The sequence below is a fragment of the Harpia harpyja genome, chromosome 15 (assembly GCF_026419915.1).
Source record: "Harpia harpyja isolate bHarHar1 chromosome 15, bHarHar1 primary haplotype, whole genome shotgun sequence".
NCBI classification, from domain to species: Eukaryota; Metazoa; Chordata; class Aves; order Accipitriformes; family Accipitridae; genus Harpia; species Harpia harpyja.
Window position 1 is genome coordinate 24,548,474 of NC_068954.1, and position 24,932 is coordinate 24,573,405.

At 35.4% G+C, this 24,932-nt stretch overlaps 1 protein-coding gene across 1 annotated transcript in view; it reads right to left on the reverse strand.

Annotated features, from left to right (window-relative positions):
* Nucleotides 1-24,932, reverse strand: part of CSMD1 (CUB and Sushi multiple domains 1) — a 1,244,186-nt gene that overhangs the window by 282,882 nt on the left and 936,372 nt on the right. The window contains exons 19-21 of the mRNA XM_052809685.1: nt 21,424-21,540; nt 19,779-19,994; nt 16,935-17,123 (exon numbers count right to left, since the gene is read on the reverse strand). Coding sequence (XP_052665645.1) covers nt 16,935-17,123; nt 19,779-19,994; nt 21,424-21,540 — 522 coding nt within the window. The remainder of the gene's footprint in view (nt 1-16,934; nt 17,124-19,778; nt 19,995-21,423; nt 21,541-24,932) is intronic.

Sequence of the window (24,932 nt, forward strand, 5' to 3'; positions counted from 1 at the left end):
GAAAGGTGTCATGTAACGTTCCTCATCTAGCACATGTGCTCTATGAGTAACTACTGGTTTTAGTACCTCAAGGTAAGCAGACAAATCTTATCATATGATCCTGAAAGAGCTCTTCAGTTCTTAGCTACAGAGGGTTTTCTTTTACTCTTTCACGCACCACACAGCTTGGTGTCGTTGGCAAACTTGCTGAGGGTGCACTCAGTCCCACTGTCCATGTCACTGACAAAGATGTTAAACACCACCAGTCCCAATACCAACACCTGAGGAACACCACTTGTCACCGCTCTCCACTTGGACATTGAGCCCTTGACCACAATTCTTTGAGTACGACCATCCAGCCAATTCCTTATCCACAGAGTGGTCCTTTCGTCAAATCCATGTCTCTCCAATTTAGAGACAAGGATGTCATGCGGGACAGTGTCAAATGCTTTGCACAAGTCCAGGTAGATGACATCAGTTGCTCTTCCCTTATCCACCAGTGCTGTAACCCCATTGTAAAAGGCCACCAAATTTGTCAGGCACGATTTGCACTTAGTGAAGCCATGTTGGCTGTCATCAGTTACCTCCTTATTTGCCACGTGCCTTAGCATAGTTTCCAGGAGGATCCACTCCATGATCTTGCTGGGCGCAGAAGTGAGACTGACTGGACTGTAGTTCCCTGGGTCTTCCTTTTTTCCCTTTTTAAAAGTGGGGGTCATGTTTCCCCTTTTCCAGTCAGTGGGTACTTCCCTGGACTGCCACGACTTCTCAAATATGATGGAAGTGGCTTAGCAACTTCATCCACCAGTTCCCTCAGGACCCACAGATGCATCTCCTCAGGTCCCATGGACTTGTGCACCTTCAGGTTCTTTAGATGGTCTCGAACCTGATCTTCTGTTACAGTGGGCGGTTCTTCGTTCTCCCCATCCCTGCCTTTGCCTTCTGTGACTTGGGCGGTGCGGCTCGAGCACTTGCTGGTGAAGACTGAGGCAAAAAAGTTGTAGAGTACTTCAGCCTTCTCCATGTCCCAGGTAAACAGGTTTCCTGTTTGCTGCTGGAGAGGGCCCACATTTTCCCTAGTCTTCCTTTTATCACTGATGTACCTATAGAAGCTTTTCTTGTTGCTCTTGACGTCCCTGGTCAGATTTAATTTTATCAGGGCTTTAGCTTTCCAAACCTGATCCCTGGCTGCTTGGACAATTTCTCTGTATTCTTGCTTCCACACTCTGTAGCTTTCCTTTTTATGTTTGAGTTTGTCCAGGAGCTCCTTGTTCATCCATGCAGGCCTCCTGGTGTTTTTGCCTGACTTCCTTTTTGTTGGGATGCTTTGCTCATGAGTTTGGAGGAGGTGATCCGTGAATATTAACCAGCTTTCTTGGGCCCATCTTCCCTCCAGGGCTTTATCCCATGGTACTCTAACAAGCAGATCCCTGAAGGGGCCAAAGTTTGCTCTCCTGAAGTCCAGGGTAGCGAGCTTCCTTGCTGCCTTAAGGATCTCAAATCCACCATTTCATGGTCACTGCAGCCAAGGTTGCCCTTGAGCTTCACATTCCCCACCAGCCCTTCCTTGTTGGTGAGAACAAGGTCCAGCATAGCACCTCTCCTAGTTGGCTCCTCTATCACTTGGAGAAGGAATTTATCATCAATGCACTCCAGGAACCTCTTGGATCGCTTATGACCTGCTGTGTTGTCCCTCCAACAGATATCGGGGTGGTTGAAGTCCCCCATGAGGACCAGGGCTTGTGAACATGAGGCTGCTCCCATCTGTGTATAAAGGGCCTCATCCGCTCAGTCTTTCTGGTCGGGTGGCCTGTAGCAGACCCCCACTACAATGTCACCTGTCCCTGCCCTCACTTTAATCCTGACCCGTAAGCTCTTGGTCAGCTCCTCATCCATCCCCAGGTGGAGCTCCATGCACTCCAGCTGGCTATTGACATAGACGATGATACCCCCTCCTCATCTTCCCTGGCTGTTCTTCCTAAAGAGCCTGTATACTTCCTTTCCAACACTCCAGTCATAGGAGCCATCCCACCACATCTCCGTGATGCCAATATTGATTGATACCTCAATTTACTCAGGTATTTTAAACATAATTCGTGGCAAAACCCAAAATACGGGTAATCTGAGACATTTTTCAACACAGAATGTGTACAAAACTCTGTTTTGAGCAAAAGTAGACAAATAAATAAAGAAAACTGCTAGGGAATTTTATCTCATGAAAGCAAAAGTCTGATAATTCATTAGGTGTTATAATACATGACAAAAATCTTCCATTTGCAAGGACAGGAGAGACTTCTCTTTCCTCTAGGAAGGACATAGGGGGATTGTTGCAACTTGTACACAATTGTTTTGAGCCTGAGGGAGAAAGAAGGAAAGGCATATTTTTTGCAGAAGTAACATGAAATAGTGCCTACTGTGTTCTGACAAGATCTATAAAATTAAAAAGGCCTGATTAATTGGAATTGGACTCTAAATAAAAACTGAAGATAATTTAAATGTGAAACTTTATTGTGACTGTAAAAGAATTAGATTCTAAGCACTGCAATAGCACTAAACACTCACATGTTAAAAACATCCTAGCTAATCTAGTTCCCTAATTTGAAGAACTAGAAAAGAACCATTCAGACATAAAAAAAACCCAAATGTATTTTTGTTTTCATTATAAAACATTAGATTTTTAAGCATCTGTAACTTAAGAACAGGGTATACCCTTCCGACATCCTCAGTGAATAGCTGTGCATCCTTAGCTGAGGATGAGGAGCAAGGGATAATGACCTTCTTTAAGAATACAGCATTTTGTATGCAGCAAAATTGTGTTGTAACTGAACTGTAATGTATACTAACTTAATGCAGCTAATTTAAATGAAAATGTGCTCATAGTGCTACAGATGTTTGTGCTTTTGCTTCTAAATGAAGAATAAGTTCTCTAAAATCTCAGGTCCCAAACTCTTTCTACATAGTTTGGCTGTTAGTGCTTAAAAAAGTTACTATCATCACATCTAAATGGCTTGTTACATAGATTAAACTAGCACATACTAAACAAAATTTGTTCTGTAAATGTCAGCTGCTTATATGGTTCCAATTCAGATTCTTCACTTCTCAAATCTGCCGAACTATGAAAGTCTGCCAAACCATATCATCCAAAAGACAAGGTCCCTTAAACTCATCTTCTTTTAAAATAAAAAAAATCTGTATGGTACTGGCTCTACATTTCAAAAGGTGGAAAGTAGATAAAACCAGATTAATCTAATTTTCTATTACAACTTTTGAATCTTGTGTGCTTTTTAAAGTTGATTTTATTTATTTATTATAAAATCAAAAGTATCCACCCTAGAATTCAAGAGGTATACTCTTATTGAGTGTATACGACCTATGTCCTACACGTAAAAGGTTTTAGAGGAACTATATGCTTTATTTTCACTACAGTTTGTGAGTTGTCCATTATAACCTTGCTAAGGACTGCAGCAGACAGGAAAACGCTACCTTATCAAACTGTTCTTTTATACCCTTGCAGTGACAGCAATCTGGAACAGGTATTTGACCCCATTCTTTGTTCTTTTGCTTAATAAAGTCACTTAAATTCTATTTACATAAGTAACTTCTTTTCTTCTTCTTTCATTGTCTCACTTGAAATTGGATAAAAGGAAACTGCAGAGGGTAGAACTTTTGAAGATCATCAAACACTTCCTGAATATGAACACAAATGCTATAAACCAAACAAAATTCAGGGAATATTGAAATGCTTTGAAATACAGTTCATGTAAAATGTAACGATAACTTTGTTTAATGGAAAAGTTTGCTTTATTATTTGTCTTCATACATCTTGCTAAAAGGTTTGACAGGATTTTAAGCAGATCTCCAAAGCAGAGATCAAATAAAAGTAGTACATCGTCAATTTAAAGGTTTCTCTGCCAGAAAGCACTCTACTGAGTGCAGAATATCTTTGTTGTATTTACAAAATTGTGCAGCAGTTCATAAAATATGAGAAGCAGCTGAGCTCAGACAGTTGATAATTCTTTATGTTTCTTTTGGACAATATTGTTACCCAGTAGGATGGTCATGCAACATTAGAACAAGAGCAAGGGGATCATGGATAAAGCTGAACCAAGCATCATATGCTCTGTCTTCACATAATAGCAAAAACTTAGAGTTTCTCCACAGTCATTGATTGAGGGGTTTCTAAAGCCGAACATATGACTTCTGCAGAGCGGACACGATACATGACTGGACTCAAGCACAGCTTCACATACAAACTCAAATACAGCGCAAGGAGACGAAGCTTCCTGTTAACTGGAATGCTGCATCAAGCGAAGGTGTGCGTGGAGTTTCCACAGCACCTCTGTTGCACAGTGCCTTAATCTTTGAAAAGTTAGCAGTCCTTCATCTCCAATTCTGCAGCTAGCCCTTCACTTGTGAGCCTGAAACCTTTCATCTACACACTGCCAGGCTGCTGTGGCAGTGCCTTCACGCTGGTACCACAAGTGCTCTTGTTCTCACCTGGCACTGATGAATTCAGACTGTTATGCTGGGTTTCTCCTAAAAAGTGACTGCCACTGATATTGAAATCATACCGTTTTCACCCCACTTCTCACTCTTTTGCCTTGTAGCTCTTAGCCTGTAACTCTACACTAAGATCACATCACTCCAAACCTGGTGGCTTTTAATGTAACTTCATATTGGAATACAGCCTAGTATATAACAAGCAGATAATAGTTATTTTAATACACAATAAATATTACACAATAATATACATACACAGACCTTAACTACTATTTAATCTGCAGCACCCACACGTGCTCCATTCAGTGCTAACTGTATCATAAGCTACCAGTGAGGAGCTTGAGAAGGTCTGCATGAAAAATATAACTGTACTAGGGAGAAAGCAGGAAGATGTTGGCTTTTTCATCATTACTATCATCATCATTGTCACCACTACCTTTACTGAAGAGATATTTGTCTGGGGACTCCCTCCTTCCTCTTCCCAGCTGGTGCCTGAGGAGTGGCTTTCCCTTTTTCCTCTCTCTCTCCTTCTCTTTCTTCCCTCCTTGTTTGCTTCTCTAAGATGGATTTCAAGTCAAAGTAGGTCATCAGCTATGGACCGCACTAATAAAACATGTGCAGGTAAGCCTCTCTCAATGTTCTTTAAGCAACATCCGTATGATAATGGTGAGAACACCTCACTGAACACCTTACTGAAATGCCTTGCTGAAGACAAACCTCCTATTCTGTATTTTTTTGTAGCATTCCATTGAAAGACTAATGGACTAGGAAAGGAAAGACTAAACAGCACGGAAAGCCTTTTCTGAGGTTTGCTTAATTAGTTTTCAATCCATATGCCACTGACATAAGACACTACTCATGTTCTCAGAACAAATCCTATGATGTTAATTGACCTCAGGGGATTATTGGCAGAATCCAAGGTAAGGGCATTTTTTTTTTTTTTAAGATTTTTGTCTATTAATTCTAGCATCATCTGATAATGAGCTATGAAGATAACATCCCTACATTATTTGTCTTATCAAGAAAAAAATGCTTAGCATACACAACCTTAAAATGTAGAAAGAAGGCAAAAGGGTGACCTGAGGCAATCATTATTCCTTCTGACTATAGTTGATTAAAATTTCATACCAGGTCTCACATTAAGGTCTCATACAAATCACTCCTTCTTTTCATTTTGAAAATAGAGTGCCCACTATGCACCTGCTGAAATCTATTAGTGTTTCCTGAATAATAAAGTTTCAGTTTCGAAATAGAGACAACTCAAGCCTGTAATTACTATATTTGAAGATTCATATACAGTAAGACTCAAACACTAACTTGAACGAATCTTCAATTTTCTGTCAAACACTGACAGAAAAATGAGGGGTTAAAAAAACCCCAAGGATTAAAAAACTACCTTTCATTGGAATTTAGAAAAATGCAATGTTATAGTATAAAGAAACAGAAATTATAAAAAAATATATTAAATAACTTCATTAAGTATCTTGTATAAAATAGAAAACAACCTAAAGATTTAACAATTTAAATGTGACAGCATTTAGAGTTCCGAAGTACAGTGGAACCTGGATACATGCACATCCTTATTACTGTCTGAAGATTCAGAGATTCAGCTACTGATTTTATATAAGTTTTCTTGCTCATGAGCAGCTCTTAAATGAGAGCTTTCTCTGCCTAAACACTAGCTAAAAATGAATAGCAATTTTCAGACTTAGTTTGACTTCTCAAAGGTGAACTCAAATTCAAATTTTATGCTACAGAGAATTTAAAGAAAACAATGAATGCCAGATCTCAAGGGTTTCACAGATATCTCCAGTGCTATTCAGGCTAACAAGGTTCCCAGTTATGTTTCAATCTCAATGGAAATTAACTCAATGCTACAACATGACAAAGTATATTAATTATAACTGATGATTTTGCAATGAATACTAACTAAACTATTAAAAAGAAACAGCTTATTAAAGAGTGTCAGCAATTTATTGTAGCACCCTATCATTAATTATTCATGTAGTATTTATTATAACAACTGAATATGATAAATTAATGTGATATTAATGTGAATACCAGTGAACAATACATCAGTGAAGATTTTACTCAAATACTATATTAATGCACCATTAAAAATCAAGTGCCATGTAAAATTTAATAAAGGAGCAACACCACTTAAATATGAAATGAAAACATTAAGTAGCTGTTTCTTTTCAGCTTTATACTTAAAGTTTTTCACAGCTTGCTTTAGGAACACTCCATACAGTTGAAATGACTAATGGGGGACAGGAAAGTAGTTACTTTAAAAAACAAACCAAACCAAAAAAACTAGCACTCAAAACTAAGTTTTTTGTATTAATGTGTTATACTTGAACTGTATGCAATGCTTACCATGAAAGGCTAGTTTGAACTGAGTATAGTGTACAAATAATATTTTCATGACATATCTTAGGTAAAATTTATCAGTTTCTTAAGGAGAGGGTGAACAGGGAAAACCTAGACAACTAGACAGAAGCAGCATGCAAATCAGGTAATAGAATGAAAATCTAAGTTAAGACAATCTCAGCAAGGAGAGTTCAAGAACTCATTCAAACTCTCCTTCCCATTATCACGTGATGTCTGAATGCCTAAATCCTGGAAGAGGTGATCAAAGTGTTTAGTTACATGTCCTTGTGAACAGGGGAAAATAACCATCTCTAATAACAAGCATAGCTCTTCAGCCCTAATGCCGAGTAGAGAGGCTAGGTAAAGGCCATTCACATTAGCCAAGATATTAAGGAGTTACAAGAAAATTACTAGTAAATACAACCAAATATTCACTTTTATTTTGCCTTATAATCTTACTATTGCTTCAATTTTGCAATTAATATTACAGACAGAATATGACGGAATAAACTAGATTTATCATTTTGTACCTAAACTTCTCTTATAGCAAAGCCATATCTTCTGTGATCTAATAAACATACATTTATTGTATTGTACCCCTCAGAGATTAACGAATCCAGCAGGGTGAACTAGCAATTCCTGAAATGTCTTTTGAAAACAGAAGGTACCTACACTTGGGCACTGTACCTTGCAATTCACTGTAAAGCTCTCTCCGCTCAGGTTTCTACCCACTGCATTCAATAATCAGTGAACAGCGCATCTTTGGCAAGTAGGAAGGAAAGAATGAAATGTCTCCCCTCTTTCAGAATTTCATCAGCATTTCATAGTACACCATAAAGGAATACCAAAACTAAAAGGCTCGTTCCTCACCTGTTAGAGGATCACTGCAAGTGATAAAGTCACATTTCAAAAAGTACTTCTGAGGTGATTTAGGTGAACATCAGATGCATGCATTTGACACTGCAGTTTGACTCCCTCCTCTCCCTCAGCCCCTATTTATCAGCCACCTATCTCTGGAAATGTGTATACTCACTGGGTATCTTGTTTCATGTCACATTTCTGCTTTTGCACATACCCTACTCCCTGCCAAACCTGAGAAGATACTCGCCACTGGTACCCAAAAAAATGAAGCAGAGCAGCATCTAACTTCTCTCAGTACTGACAACTGCCTTTGGGACAGGCTGCCCAGGGAAGTGGTTGAGTCACCGTCGCTGGAGGTATTTAAAAGGCGTGTAGATGTGGCACTTAGGTTGGTTTAGTGGTGGACTTGGCAGTGCTAGGTTTGCAGTTGGACTCAATGACCTTAAGGGTCTTTTCCAACCTAAATGATTCTATGATTCTATGACAAAGCCATGCCAGTGTGCAGAAGGGAATATGAAATTCATGAGGCCAGGAACAGCATTCTGCACTGCAGCGTGACAGTGAAACCTTTAGAGTATGGCACTGAGCTGGAAGAATGTATACCTTGTCAGGAGGGGGAACATCTTCTGGATTTCAGATCTATTTCTAGTGTTTATTGTGTTGGTTCATTGAATTGTTACATTCAATTTAAAAAAAATTACTCAGAGGAATACTTCTTCTCTTAACTTATGAGTCTTCCAATTCCTTTTTTACCAGTAGCACAAACCCAATACAGAGTGGTAGAAAGCTCCTGACTAGTTTGACGTAAAGCAAACTGGAAGGTTAGAAAAGTATGATTAAAAGCATAATCTAGGAAATCTGCCTCAGTAACAGATTTCCCAAACAAATTGTGTGGTTCCTGTTTAAAAGGCTAGTGAAGACAAGAAGATAGCAGCTGAAACCTGATTGCAATGGTCTCCTTTAGGTGTACATTAGCCTCAGAACCAGGGACTTCAGTGACTAAGGAGTTGTTCCACCTCATTTCTGGACTCCAGTATTCACCAAGCTTCTGAGATTCACACAGTTTTGGGGATGCACAGAAGTGCATGACAGCTGAGGAGCTTTACTCTCAGATCTGTACTCTAGGGGGACTAACTCACTAAAAGCTGGGCTTTGTCCTCAGGAAAAAGTAGTCAACTGTGAAATGTAAATGAAACTGTAATAGAATTGTGTAATTATAGGTAGAGGAAAAAAAGAGCTATTGCTGGAAGGAAAAAGTGAGAAGAATATGTATCCACACTCTTGGGTAATTTTGTTCACACAGCCATGAAATAAGTATAAAGGTATGTATAAATTTGCAACTATGTAAAAGCAAGCGACATAATGGGAATAAATTATATACATGAAGTAGTGTCAGTAACCATCATAACCACAATTAGTAATCAAACACATTTTTGAAATATTTTTTTTTTCTGGAAAACACTGGAATAATAATTGAAGCAATAATAACAAAACTGAATAATAACACAGGATGAGATGTCAATGAATGAAGGGGAAAGAAATTGTTTTCTGTTTTCAAATCTCAACTAGACAAAAGATAATCAGGAGAAGCTTTTCTGTACTCCTGTAGCTTGGTTTTTACTGACACAGAAGCATACCAACAAAACCAAACCCAGTAATTTTAAATAATTACATTATTCAAAAGTAAATTTGGGAAATTGAACCTAAAACACATAGACAAACATGCCAATTACAGTAATGTGCCAGATGATATTGTTAACAACATTATAGGTGACAAGCTGTTTCAGAACAGTAAAAAACCACATGCCTATATCAGTACTCTCAAACCTAAAGATATGGATTATTTTAGTGACATTTCTTCTGCAAGACACTGTGCTTGTTTATTTTCCAGGTAGCCTTGTGCCAGGATTTCTAGGAGGGTATATCTACCTTGACATTATATATAGAAATGTGCTCCTAGTTCTATTTATGCTGTGCATCGCACCAAATAGCAAAGTAGCAGAGTGTTTCTCTCTCTCAGTTCCCCTCAATCTCACATTCCTCTCAGTTACAGTAAATTTTGAGGAGTAAGAGAGGACACTGTGAATGTACATTTAGACAACATATCTCAAAGAACAGTTAGATAAAGGTAGCCAGTCAGGTTGTTTGTTTTTTTTTTTCCTTTAAAAGACTATGTCCTTTATACTGTGGGTAACTGCAGAAAAGCCTTACTGTAGGGTACTTGCTGGAGTGAGTCACTAGTTAAGTAAAGACCGCAGGATAGCTCTTCCAAATGCAATCACTGTGTCTAGAAAGATGGGAATCAGTACTCGTGTGTGAAAAGAGACTGAAGTGTCTCATCTGTAGATATCAACTACTAGTGCATTTGACAGGGAAGCCATCATTATTATTTGAGTGCTTTTGAGGAAGCTCTTACCGGAAATGAGATTTCTTTATGGATGACCCCACTACCTTTCTTTTAAACAATTCAATGTAGAATGTGAAATTCTCTGTGAGGAGACTGGCAGTCTCAGTCTTTCTACAATTGGTATAAAGAGGTGGAGGGAAGGGATCTTCCTGAAAAGTCACATCATGTCAAAGTAAACAGAGAATTCACCAGACAGCTAAGGGGAGTTGCTTCCACAACTTAAAGCACAGCTTTAAGAGAGAAAAAAAAAAAAAAAAAAAAGAAAAAGTTTAATCTTCCAAGATGGGGGAAATTTGACACCGGCTTGGGTAACGATCATGTCTGTTCTTTAAACAGTGCAAAGGAAGTCAGCCCTAAGGGCCCAAATCTTCTCCACAATTTTAATTGTTAACAGTAAAGCTCTTTTCATCAAATAGCAGCAAGTAGGTGGCTGTAGGCACAAACTGCTTTCTAGTCAGAAGGGGGAGATCCAAGTGGAGGACACATTTACAAATGGAGTGATGACCCAAAGAGAAACTCTAGGTAGAGTCTTCAAAACTCTGTGATGAGCTGGAATAATACTGCATAACCCCTTGAGGTGCACAGCTGAGATAAACATTAAAATCATTCTAATTGAAAAGACAAGAGATTGAAGGGTTGACAAAGGGAAATTACAAGGACACCTCTTTATGAACTTCTATCTGATTTTGCAGATAGACTTGGTGGTGTCTTTTTGCTGTGAAAAGGAGGGTCCTTACTGAAAGAGAAGGGATGCTGCCTTATTCTGAGAGTGAACCAACTTCCAGGCACTCAGATAAAGACCTCTGAAGTTCAGGGGAAGACCATCTACCTGCACAGCATGGAAAGAAGGCCAGTGAAAATGATGATAATACAGTCCCTATGGGACTCAAAAGTCTTGGACTAAAAATGCTAGGGTCATGATGTTAGGCTAGCCAGATCTCCCAAGCTCTGCTTTTGCCTTACCTGGAAAATAACTCTTCAAAGGAGAAGAAATGGTGGAAATGCACAAATGGTTCTCTGACCAAGAAAATTTCAAAACATGTTGGAGATGAACCCTGGAGAGAGTACTTGAAATTATTTACTTGGATGGAGAAGGGTGAATGGCAGTACCTTGGGAAACCCTGTGGGTTTGTTTTTTTCACCAGCAGATGAAACTGAGTACTATTTCTGATACAAATCAGTATGTGCTTGTGTGAAAGTTTAGTTTATAAATTAAATGCAATTAAATTTGAAGGGCTTTCATCCTGAAATTGATGAAAAGAATAATGAAATTATGTATTACCGCGTGTCCTAGAAGGACCAAAAAATCCTTGTTGATATATAAAGGTTGGTGTGTATGTATCACGTAGATGAATTTGGTCAGTGTAGAAATGATAATGAGGAAGAAATAATCAAGAGGCTACTGAACACAGTAATGTATTTATGAATACATAAATTCACTGAGTTGAGACTAGATTTAACTTCTGAATGTACACTCTAAAGCCAGCAGATTTCAGGACAAGCAGTTTCTTTTCACTCTTTTGAGAAAGAAGTAGTCTGTGTGAACTCCTCTTCAAGGTAAGAGGATATCTTCACCCCTAATGTCTTAGGTGCCATGGCAACAAGAAATGGGACCTCTGTAAACACTCTTGGTGCTAAAAAAAAATCATATGAAAACAGCTTGAACTGAAGGGCACTGAGTGCATCTTTGACCCTCAGTTTCACTCAGCTGCTTTGCAGTTTCCTTCCTTGTATTTGTCTTAGTTGCATTATAGATATCTTTAGTCTGCTGCATTCTTAGAGACCGAATTTTCTTCATAGACTGATTTAAAAGAGTTATTTAGATATATTGTTTTAGATAAGTGCCAGTTGTCTATGCATAATTTATAAAAGGCTTTCTTGATCAATTAGGAAGTGGGGTCTTGTACATGGATTTAATGACAAATGTCTTAGAAACAGTCTATAAATTTATTCAAAACTGAACATAATAAGAACAAAAAGGAAATGTTGAGCTCTCCGTAAATAAATTTTCTTTCTGTATGAATTACAGACTTACATATACATATGATTGGCTATGTATCTCTAAATTACGCTTGGGAGAATATACAGGCATATCTGTGTCTGGCACAGTAAGTGGTTACACTAGTCCTATAAATTCATGGCTAATTCAATGGCTGATACTTCATTAAGCTAATTACTGATGCTTTGGTAATCTTTGCAACTTTGCAATATGTTATTCACATTATAGGGATAACTAAGTGAGCACTTTCAAGATATCAGGTATTAATGTCTGATTACTGTACATTATGTAGGAAAGGCTTTCTAAAAGATAAAAACATTTAAAGAAACCAAAACATACATGACAACAATATAAAAAATATAAAAAATTTCTTCAGCACAAGGTAACAGTATTCCTGCAGTTCAATACAATTTTATGATATCTAAACTAAAATAAATGTGTTTGAGTGGAACACAGAGAAGCCCACCAGAAAAAGAGAAACACCAAACCAAAGAAACCAAACAACCTCAAACAGGCAAATATCCCAAATTTCCCAAGACCTATAACTTCTTGAAGATTCCATATATTAAATAAGAAACTAATTTTTATAGGAAATAATTAGTATAGATTTTATTGCTACTTAGTATAGTGCAGACATGCATTTTGATTCCTCTTCTGAGAAAATTAAATGTATGTCTGTTAACAAGTACTGAAATGAAATGCAAGTAGGCGAACAATTTCATATTGAATTTACATACTCAAAATGATAACTTTTTGAGCCTTTTGTGTGGTTGAGCATCTTTGTTCATATGAATGTTGGCTGCACGTAACTGAAAAATATATGTTCTGTAACCAAAAATGGCTCAAAATTTATATTCAAATGACACATAAATAAAATTGAGCAATAAATAGAGAACATATTCAAACATGAAAATGAATAATATAAAACAAAAATTTGCATTTTATGAAGTAAGGTTTACAAGATGGTAGTTTTGAATAAAATCTTCAACACCAACAATATAGCTTATCATTCTAGCACAAATCTTAGTATATATGGAACTTCATAATAATTATTCAATTTTTCAAAGAATATAAACTGAACAATATTCATTTAATTTTCTCTTATTCCAATAAATATCTCTAACCTCATATATAAAAATGATAAGTACTGAATTTGGGAACAGACACAGATAACTTTCTAAATAATAGTACTTGAAAGGTAGTAAAAAATATATCAGGGAAAAAAGAAAGCTTACATAAAATGAACACATATTAGCTTTTGTTTCCTTACATTACTAAAGTGTGCATAAAGATTAGCAGATTATACTTTTAGTGCGTGTTGTCAACTTTAAATTAATTCTTCACGATTTAAAGATGTCTGTAAAGAGTATTTTCTTATTTTTCCAGTGTTGTCACAACATTTAGCATACATATTCACTCACTATATACTAAATACATTTAAATACATATGTATTCCTTCCTAATGCAATTTACTGATTCTTCGGCATTTTCAGAATTTAACTAGAAGAGCAGAAAAAGACATTTCTTACTCTAGCAACCAATTGGCTCTTACATGAAAGGGGACTGCTGGGATTCCCCTTACACACCACCTACCACAAGGGAAGGTTTTTGTCTTTCTTCTTGCAAGTCTTGGTTATGAAGACAGGTCTAGAATTTATGTGAACTTTTAGTCAACATCAGATTAAAAGTGGTTGTAATTTTGCCCCTGCTTTGGCTAAACTGTAGCATGATGTTACAAAGGCAGGTTCTACTTATGTGGTACAGACATCCTCCTCAAGAGGACCTCGAAAGTCCAAAGGATTCACTAAATGCATTTCTCAGAAAATACAAGTGATTTCAAGATCGAAATTTTATACCTTCAACCCCTAATCCATGGGTCTTTGTCTAGAAAGTCTACCAATCCCTCCTAAAGCATACCATCTTTCCATGTGTACTATAGGCAGTATCAATTCACTTTTCAGAGATTAGATTATCTCAGAATAGACAAATAATAGCACACAGGTATGTAGCAGAAATGGGAATTCAAAGTAGGTCCAACAAAACAGAAATGCAGGTAACCAAATGCGCTATGTGCTGGATTACAGAAATACTTCAGCTCTGGAACTGACCTCTTGGCTAACAAGGTATATGAGCAATAAAGATGTTGAGGTGAGACAATAGGAATGAGCAGGCCAACTGAGACACTTTTGTCAATGACTGATTAGAAATAAATAAATAAATAAATAAATAGAAACAATTCCTCTATTTAGGCATCTAAATGGTGCCGGAGACTGATTCATCTCACTGTAAAATAGATACCTAAATCTAGGATTTCTACTAAATTTATTGACTTAGCTATCTATAATTAGAGCTTAAAATTCTTGCTCACATGTACGCAATGACACTGCAAATATTCAAATTTAGATCTTTAGATCTGAATCTGAATCCCATCCACTATAAAATATCTGCAGACTCAGAACCCCTGCTCACAACCCATAGTACTGGAACCAGTTAAATTCCTGGTACATGACAGACATAGAGCTGTCCCCTGGGGAGTTAGATAATGAATTTGTAACCTTTCACTTTAATACCACTTTGTGTCTTCTAGCAATTTTTCATAATGTTCTGTCATCCTACAGTTCCCTAGGACTGTGTTTGGCGTTAGGGGGCTACTTTTTTGTTGGGGTTTTTTTTGAGATAGAGACTTACCATTATTTAAATAGAAAACTATATTTCCCTTTCTATATTTTGTTTGTGGTTTTTAAGATGTCAGATACAGAATCATATTTGTAAACTACCTTTTTGTACTTTGATATGATATCACAGAAATTCATAACATTCATAGATATTTTTATTAGGTAGAAACACTTTTCTTCCTGAAAGACCTACCTTTCTTCTATCAGTCCTCAAAATATATCCGTGATTTGCTTAGAAAATGCTCTATATTAATACGATTTTTATTCATTCCATTTTGCTTCCTATAAATTATATTGGTACTAAATACATTAATATGTTGAGTGTATTAGAATCAGGTACTTAAGGAACTTTTTTAATGAGCAACAGTTAAGCAACATGCAGTAGCAAGAGATTTTATTTTCAGTTTTAATTGCACATGGATATACCCTAATGTTACCTTGATAAAGCTAATGGTTAACATATTACCTATTAAGAATTGTAATAATGCACAATTAACAGTCATCTTTTCTTCAAGAACAGAGAAATAAGGAGCTAATTTTCCACTCACATACATGGACAGCTATAGAATAGCTGAACACTCTTAAAATTAGGGAAAATAAAATGCTAGGTTCAAAGTGAACATATGAATATTATTCTAGTGAAATTTGCACACTTTAAATCAATATGGACTGAAGGAGTTAAGATCTCTTCTCCCTGGAAAGGAGAAGGCTGGGAAGGGGTTGGGGGGGGAGCCTCATCACAGTATTCTGGTACTTAGGGAGTACAAAGAAGATGAAGGCTCTCTCTTCACAAGGAGCCACATGGAGAAGACAAGGGGCGACAGGTACAAGTTTCTCTCAATATAAGAAATTTTTTACAGTGAGAACAATCAGTCACTGGAACAACCTCCCCAGGGATGTGGTAGAGTCCCCACTGCTGGAGGTTTTCAAGATGCAATTGGACAGGATGCTGGATAATCTCGTCTAGGCCCCCTCTCCCACAAAAGGTTGGACTAGTTGATCTTTTGAGGTCCCTTTCAAGTTCTGTGTTCTGTGATTCTGTGATATAGGGTGGTGTGCACTTGGTTAGCCAACATTCACAGACAAACAGTGTTAGGAAGCCAGTGATACTTTTAAGAAATATCAAGCTGAAAATAGCCTAAGACTTAAATCTAGAATTTCCAAATGTATGGCAAACTCCATATGATATTGGTTTCTCTATCATCTGTTAGTTTCTTTCATGATAGGTTAAATAAGCTGAGGTTTTTACAACAAAATTAGAAATAGTTTACTTTTTTCCATAAAACCTATGTATGTGTATCTTATGTGCATATACAATGTAGGTGATATAATTTTTTCAGATATAGAGATACAACCCTTTAAAACAAACAAAAGAAACAAGCCGAAGATGAGTTTCTCCCGCAATGAAATAAAATCTTATTTAAAACAAGAACCTGCTTAAGGAAATCCATTTAGAGGTGTGTAGAACTATTTGACATTTCAGAAGCATTATGTCAATAGTATCTGATCAGATTCACTTCACATGGTGGTGATAAAACAATTTCAGAAATCAAATATAGCAACAGTACAAATTTTATAAAATCCAGTCCCAGACCTTTTCCCAGAAAAGAACAGTTCACTCAATTTGAGTTTATAGTTACTGGTTTTTTACAACAGCACATTAATTTTAAAAATTACAGTTTACAATCCTGTAATACAGTTTATAAACTGTAACAAAAAACAGTTTAGGGTTACAAGGATAAAAAACACAGTATGAAAAAACACCCTTAAAACCAGACGAGGGACTCTAACAAAGGCTATTTTCACCTAAAAGCTGTAAACATTGTTTCTTTAAACTAAAAGACAAAGTAAGAAATTTATACCTTAATTATGGCAAAAACAGTTCAATAATTAGATTTACATTTTATCTTACAAGACATTTTGGTCTTATTTTCTATCACCATTCTAACTATACGTCTTTCTTATTTTTGTTCTCTAGGTAAAAGAGACATGCATTACTTATATATTGCACTGCCTTTAAAGTTTGTGCAGCTTGGGGATCAATCCTTTCAACCCAAGCGCTTTGTTTTCTACCCAGTATTCTGACACATGCCATGTGCTATTAACGATTTGATGAATGAAATGAAAGCATGTGACCACCTACCCACACACCTTGGCAGAGGTGCACTCCATACACGCCGACCACCTCCCAGGCAGGTAAGTTTATTAGCACCTTCCAGGCGATATCCGGGGAAACAAGAAAAGATCAAAGAATCTCCAACACCAAAATGAAAACCAATTCGCCTACTGAAGGCAGGAACACCAGGATCATCACATGACTCCAGATCATACTCTGCAGACAATAAAGCATAACATATAAATAAATGGGACAAGTTGTCCACATGGAAAAAAAAAAAGCTTACCAAATTAGTTGCATTGTGTCAGTATGGAACACTTGGAAAACATGTATTTCAGAGCTGTGCTCTCTACTAAAACCCAGTACTGTTTCTGTATGTCTATTATGGCTATATATACAGTAATTATGTTTCTATTGTTTCCCACCCACGCTACATTTATTTTCTTAATTTCAAGGGCTGTAATCAGCTTGTACTGTCAGTGGTTTACTATAAGTTTGTTTAATTACATCCTTTGTATATAATTCTTGGTTCATTTCATCTGAACTCCCAAACAGCTTTAGAAGTGAGAATTACAGTTAAAAAAATCGTTATGTAATGAATAAAATCTAACAAAAAATCAAACAAAGGGTCAGGTTAATGAAAAGACATATGACCACATTTTCAAAAAGTGTGCTTGAGTTTTGCTAAGTAAAGCTACACACTTAATCAGACAATCTCTATTTGCATGTCTTTTAGAAATCTTACAGATGTCACCCAACTGAAAACAAATATATGCATATTCTTTTAAAGAAGTCTCCAGTGCCTAATTTTTTTGTCTTTTTTAGAAGTATGCTTCAGGAATAATTCAGGTGGAGTCAGAACAAATTAATGGGAAAAAATCAGAGCTGTAACATACAGAGGGACTACATCGAACTCAGGAAATGTCTGAGCCACACATTCCCTCATCCTCACAGAGTGTGCTGGGGAAGTATCACTGTAAGTTTGTCATGTTTTGTGGGATTTTTTCCTCCTTACATATTCATTACTTACCACTGTCCAAGAAAATGTTGAAAAAGATCAACTTTATGTCTAACCCCCAAAGTCTGATTTTATATTCTTCAAAATATGAACCAAAAGACCCAAGAGATCATTTAGAAGAGAGACTTTTCTGATAACTGATAAGAAAAACCATTTTCTAAAACATTTACCTTGGAGGCTGCTGGAAGGTAAGGTCAAATCCACTTAGAGGAAGAAACTCCATTTAGCCAGGGGAAGAAACTAATCCAAAGTTTCTGAATGAGTGTTTAAACAGTTGACTTTTACTGAATAAAATAAAGAAATCCTTCCTTATAGTAACCGCCTTGTGGGAAGGTCCTGAATAGTAGAAGGAATCTATACATCACAGCAGTTTCTGCTGGCAAAAGTTGTAAGTTTTGAAAACACATGATCTACTACCTCTGCTCAGCACTATAAAGGCTGAGGTAGACATGGAGATACCCTGTGACAGACCTTTAGGCACCTGGGAATTTTCCTGACAAATTTCTGTTAGATGACATTCAAAACAGGTTAAGGTCTTCTCACTAAATACTTCTTACTGTGGAGAAATACCTTCTGATTGCATGAAAATAAGAAAATAGACTCACTCATTTGTGTCATAAAATTAACGTACCTGATAATATTTCTCAAAATATTTATTTAATATAAATGATGGCATATGATGGCCATCTATGTGTATATTCATTGCAGATAGGGCATAAACCCTTGCTTGTGTTTGAAAAATTCTGTGATCCACTTATTTTGATACTCTACAATTTTTCCCCTTGCATCCATAATGGTATTTTTTTGTATTTTTCTACAAGTTACCTAGCCTGCTACCCTTTTGAGTTATTTATTAATAAACTATCAGAGATACCATTTAATATTTGCATTTACATTCCAAACTGGCAAAACTGCTGACCTCTGATTTGGTTAATCCAAAGTATCCAGAACAAATGTAATTCAGCATTTGATATGAGTAAATCCAATACTATTGCTCTAATCAGCGAGTTTTTTTTTTTTTCTTTTTTAAATAAGCAAGCTAAATGAGATACATTATTCATAAATAGCATGTTCATCAGTAAACATTGCCAGATCTCAACAAAACTTCTTAATTATTTTTCAGTTCTTGAAAAATAATGTAAGAGAGTTGGATATATGAGTTCCTTATGCATTTCCTCCACAGAATATCCATGTCCATGAGCATCTCAACTAGTGGTTGATTCATTCATATGCATATCTGTAAATATTCTACATTCCAGTAATAGAGATAGGCAAAGAAAATTATTGAGAAATGTATTTTATATGTCAGCTAGTTTTAGAAGACTGTAAATAAGAAGCAGTAACTTAAATTTTTCAATTATCTTAAAGAGGAATTTGGAAAAATGATCAGAACTTCCTCATATATCAACAGTTAATAAATCTTTTATCTTATATATACGTTTTCTGTTCCAAAATCAGTCTTCAAATTAGACTCCTCTGTGACTCTGAGTTAGCACACTACTGCTTTTTTACAGTACCTATACTCCCTTTAGTAAAACAGTTAGTTTCTTTGTTCTGAAACAGTACCTTCTATCTTTGCACTTTTATTCCCCTTAATTTTCCTCTAAACTTCTTTTTCACACTGTTGATGGTTCTCTGAGAACAGGGAAAACTTCTCCTTAAAACAGTCACATCACCAACATCCTTCTCAATCTGTTTAGCCACCTTGTAAACCTTAGCCAGTTTTCTACAATAGAGACTATACAATTTCTATTGATTTTTTTTACTGGTGTTTCATAATGTTTCTGCTATCTACAAGTGAAAATATTATCTAGAAACTGTTTCTGGATATTTAGCAGAATGGAATTTCTTACCTGAAAATGTTATGTTGAATCCTTCATAAGAAATTGAAAAATCAGATATAAATCGAAGCTGTGCAGTAAAATTTCCAAAGAGGCCAGCTTTAATTGTAGGGGGTAAGACGGAGCCAGTCAACCTGGCTACTGGTTCTGTGAAGCTGCCATCTTCAGTGATGAGCAAATAGTCATGAGAGCTCTCAAGGTGAAAGGTATGAAAAACCAGCTGTACACCTTTAAATATATTAAAAAGGGAGGAAATAAAAGCATTTAATAGAAAGTCTTTCTCTTCCATTATACATAGGTGACACAGAAAGTAAATCTTACATTATATGGAAAGATTTTTAGAAAAAGTCACACATGGATTCAAAACTTGAAATTCAGAAAATAAAACTTGCAGAAAGCACTTGGGCTCAACCAATCAATAGATGCAGTGTGGATGTTTGTTTAGCTCACTGTAAATCAATAGCTTCCATAAGAGAATTGATGGGATTCAGTGTTATTTGTATACAGGACTCTGAAAATCTAAATTTGTATTGTATAGATTTTATTCAAGTTCCTGTATGTCTCATTTATAATCTCTACCACAATCCCACTATTAAAACAGGAGACATACTTTAATAATTGGCTAAAATTTTGTATTCCTGTTTTATTTTTGCATTTCCTCCAACATAATTCTGGTTTTTTTACTCTAAACTTAAGGGAAGTGCCCATATACAAGGACAAAGCAGATAAAAGTTTTATGTACTATCTTCCATATATATAGATTCATATTTTCTGGGACCAGTCCTTTACTGAAGTCATGACTGTTTCTTCAGTAGCCAACTTCCAGTCCAGCAATGAATTAAATTTTGACTTACAGTTAGGTTTTCAAATACAAGTATTTACTATGGGGAACAACATTCTTCTTAGAAAGTCTTCTCATGTATTCTACATTTAAAACACCATATGATTTTTAAACAAAAATCCAACTGTAAGAAGATTTTAAACAGTAGCAACTTCCAATATACTTCTCAGACTATCACACATAACAAAGACATTTCTTGTCATAGAAAGGAGATAGAGGAATATTTTTATTATGTTTTGATTCAGTGGCATGTAACACATCATTAGTACTTCCTAGGCTTTTTTCCGTAGTTCTTTTACAGATTTCGCTAATGGATAAGCTGCCAAGCTTAACTGTGCATCCAAACGTTACTCTACTGTATATAGAACATAAATATATATATTTTTTGGCCCTAATGATTTAAGTCTGAAATCTAAGGTTACTAATACACAGATCAAATCTGCTACTTCATGCTTAATAATGGAGAAGAGCTATCAATAAGGCCCCCACAGCTTTCACTGAAAAAGTTAGTGCTATTTAACAAGTAACTATTATTTTCATATATTTTACCTCTTCTACTTTCTGCCCATTTTTCTGAGACTAAACCACATTTCCTCTGGTAACTGTTAAAAGAATGTTTCTTTTGCAAAAGAAACACAAACTAGAAACACAACATTTGAAGATATTTATTTGGGGAAATTAAACTTCTTCCTCAGAAGAATGGCAGAAAGCATTAATTTAACTCAATTCATAAAAGGCATTTTATTGTGTATATGTGTTTGAATTTTTTAAACATAGACATTAAGTATACATATGCAATTCATATTTGATTCTTACCCTTGCCATGTGACACTTCAATAGTCCAAGTGCAGTTTAAAGAGTTTGGATAAAAATCAGGAAAACCTGGAGAAAGAACTGTTCCACTCTTCCCATGAATATATCCACCACATAAAGCTTAACAAATGAAAAAAAGGGAGGAAAAAAACCAAAAGAAGTCATATAGAAGTCCTTGTTTTTATTAAAAAAAAAAAAAAATCTATTTTACTTTTTGAACTACCCTTAAAATTAAAAATAAGGTCAAGTACTAAATTAAAAGTTAATTCATCCAAAGCCATGATATTCACATTTGACAACAATTTGTTTATTCTTAAATTAGTCCTGGAAAGGGAGTTTTATTTTTCATCTACAGCCTCTCCTGTTAGTTAGCAGAATACAAAAATAAGTACAACTTTGTTCCAGAATATTGCAAGTATTAATTCCTATTGTAGTAGTATTTAAGAAGTAAGATTAAAGTTTTTCTTGTGAACTAACTCAAAAATCAAATATCTTGCAGCTACTTTTCTTTACTACATATTTAGAAAGGTATACATTTAACTCCATTTTTATCAAACAAAAATATTTAACAAACAAAATGTATTTTTTTTTTCAAATAATGGAAAAGTTTATGTCTATTTGATTTCTTCTGCAACGTTCTGGAAAAAAAAGTGTATTTTCCCCTCTTTCAAAGATTCAGATTGTCCCATCATAAGTAATTTATTTGGAACTGAATATTTTGAAAGACACAAGAACTTTGCTAGAAAACATTTTATGCATACTAGCATTTGCTAAACTAGGCTGCTCAAATTTGCATGGCAAATTAATTAAAGTTTAAGATTTGCATGCTGAATTGTTCACTGATCTTATGAATACAGCATGGCTGTGCTTTTCACTCATCTGCTGCTGTCCAGCTTTTTATGTGTTTTTTTTTTTTTTTTTAATTTTAATAAACTAAATATTTAACAATAAACCAACAAAGCATTAAGATGCTTTTAGTCTTCCTCACATAGAGCAATATACTTTGCCATAAACTAGATGGCAAATATACACAACAAAAAGTTCAATAAACTTGCAGTACTTGTATGTGTGTATATATATAAAAAATATATATACATACAAAGATGCTGGCATTATAGCTAAAGTTTTGGGGGTTTTTTCATTTATGATTAGACTAAGGTGTTTGTTAAAGTTTTTATTGGTTTTTGAATTTATGTATTATATCTATTCATAAATAAGTAGAAGAAAAGGAAATATTTCTAGTCTGGTTTTGCCTGCATATACATATTTCTGCACATAAGCAAGAATGAGAATATGCATGGCTAAAACCACAGTAAATATATGGTTGATAACATTACTTAATAATAAATAATATAATTACAAATATCAGGTTCATAATACCATAAATGAATGGTAGTATACAGTCATTCAAAATCCCTCTTATTCTGTAAACATCACAGAAGGAAGAAAAATATTTGACTGTGCAACATTCCTTAAAGCAGATATTAAATATTTACAAATAATTTACAGGTTTAAGTTTAAAATTTAAAATATGTAAATGATCTGGTTTTATTTAGCTCTCCCTTAAAAATTATTTTCACTCTCCACCTTGACATTACTGTATTTTGAGAATGACACATAGAGCGAACTTTAGCTACTGTGTCTCTGTAAACAGTTCTTTTTCTTCTTTGTTGGCATGAAACAAAGCGACATGCTTTTCCCTTAGGGATTTATTCTGCTGATTTAATTTCTGAAGTTTAAATTTTGAGAACATCTGCAGGTGACTGCAAAATGCTCGTTTCAACCTCAGTTAAATCTCTCACATTCAAAAATTTGGGTCTCAACTTTTTGAGCCTCAAACGACAAATACTCTAACACAATGACTACCTAAAAGAATGTGAGTTTTATTTTGTCTTTTTAGACTAGTTAATTCAATGTAGTTGAATATGTGAGGCAAAAAAAAAGAAACGGAGTGTAATGCTTTTATGTTGCTTGCCTAGAGGCCCTGCTCTACAAAGGCTTGAAATTTTGTGTTATACACTTATGCTGAAAGTGGGTGATGGACCTGGGAAATAAGGACTCTCTTCCAATGAGTGAAAATTAACTAGATCTTTCTGTAGTTCAACATTCATATGCAAACAAAAGAGTTGAATATTGGTATTTTAACTCAAAAATACATTCAGAAATTTTAGCATAAAGTAAATTGAAAAAGAATAGGATACTATTCAAAGTCAAGATTCCTACAACAGTGTTCTTCAACCCATTGCAGCAAAGCAAACAAGCAAAAGGAACCCATAAAACCAATGAAAGAATACTAAAAATGCTTTGCTCATTTTAAAATTACAGCTTATAGGAAGATTAGTGACACTCCAAAGTTCATCAGCTGTGCCAAGAACATACACTCTAACTTTTGATCACAAAATGCAATTGAAAACAATAGTTTGCTTCTGTCCTTGCAAAGGAGGAACAAGTAATGCTTACAAGCTGAGTGAGTTTGAATGGTAGATTAGTTTGCTTTGTAGTGATTAAGAGCTATATCTTTTGGCAGCTTATATGTTTTGTGCATGGGGCCAGAAGGCTGTAGTGAGAATTAAAAGCCTGAGTGAGAGCAAGTGCTCAGATTTAACAAAACAGTTTAAAACAGAGTTAGAAACTAAAATACTTTCCTGACTCCAACTCTAAGTTTGCCCTTCGACATTCCACTGTAATCAATGAAAACCTTGGACGTGAAAAGAAAAATTCACTAAGAAGAAGAAGAAATTCACTAATGTAAGTAATTCACTAAAGCAAGAACCTTTGTTGATATGGGCTTGGGTCTTCTGCCTTCACACACTGATCTTTCATCACTGCCTTAGAATGCAGTTATAACTTAACACGAAAGAAGCCTGGTCAAGACAAACATGCTTTTAAAGATAATCATTTAGCAACCAGAAAGGAGGAAATAGGAAGTTTTAGCAGGAAGTTTAACAAAAGGAGCTTATGGAGAATTTTCAGAGATGCTGGGTTCTATCCCTACTGAAATACTTAGCTACATTTGGATCTTATTTTCTGTGATTTCTATCAGAGGGATTTTGTAGCAACCATACACGCATTCCACGAAAAAATTGAGTTGATTCTGTAGTTCACAGAAAAAGAAATTAGCAAAAAATACAATGATAAAAAAGAGCGCAGAAATATTTGCTAGTATAGTTCAGCATTTAAAAAAATATTTCATGAAAGCTCAAGACAGTTTCATGTTGCATATCCCCCCCAAAAATTAATGAACTAACCAAAATTTCCAAACAAAAATATGTAAAAAAAATTAATTAGATAGGCTCATCATGATCTGTTTTAGTATTTTGAGCAATCACTGTGGTATTCAGTATTCCAAGTTTAAAATGTAAGTTAAGTTTATTGGCTTTGCTTCAAAAATATTAGTTGTATGGCACCATTTTCATTCACAACTGAACAGTGGCACCTTCTGAGAATTTTAATTTTTCTGTTAGTGAATATATAGCTGTAAATTTCACTGTATATTACAGTACTTGACTGAA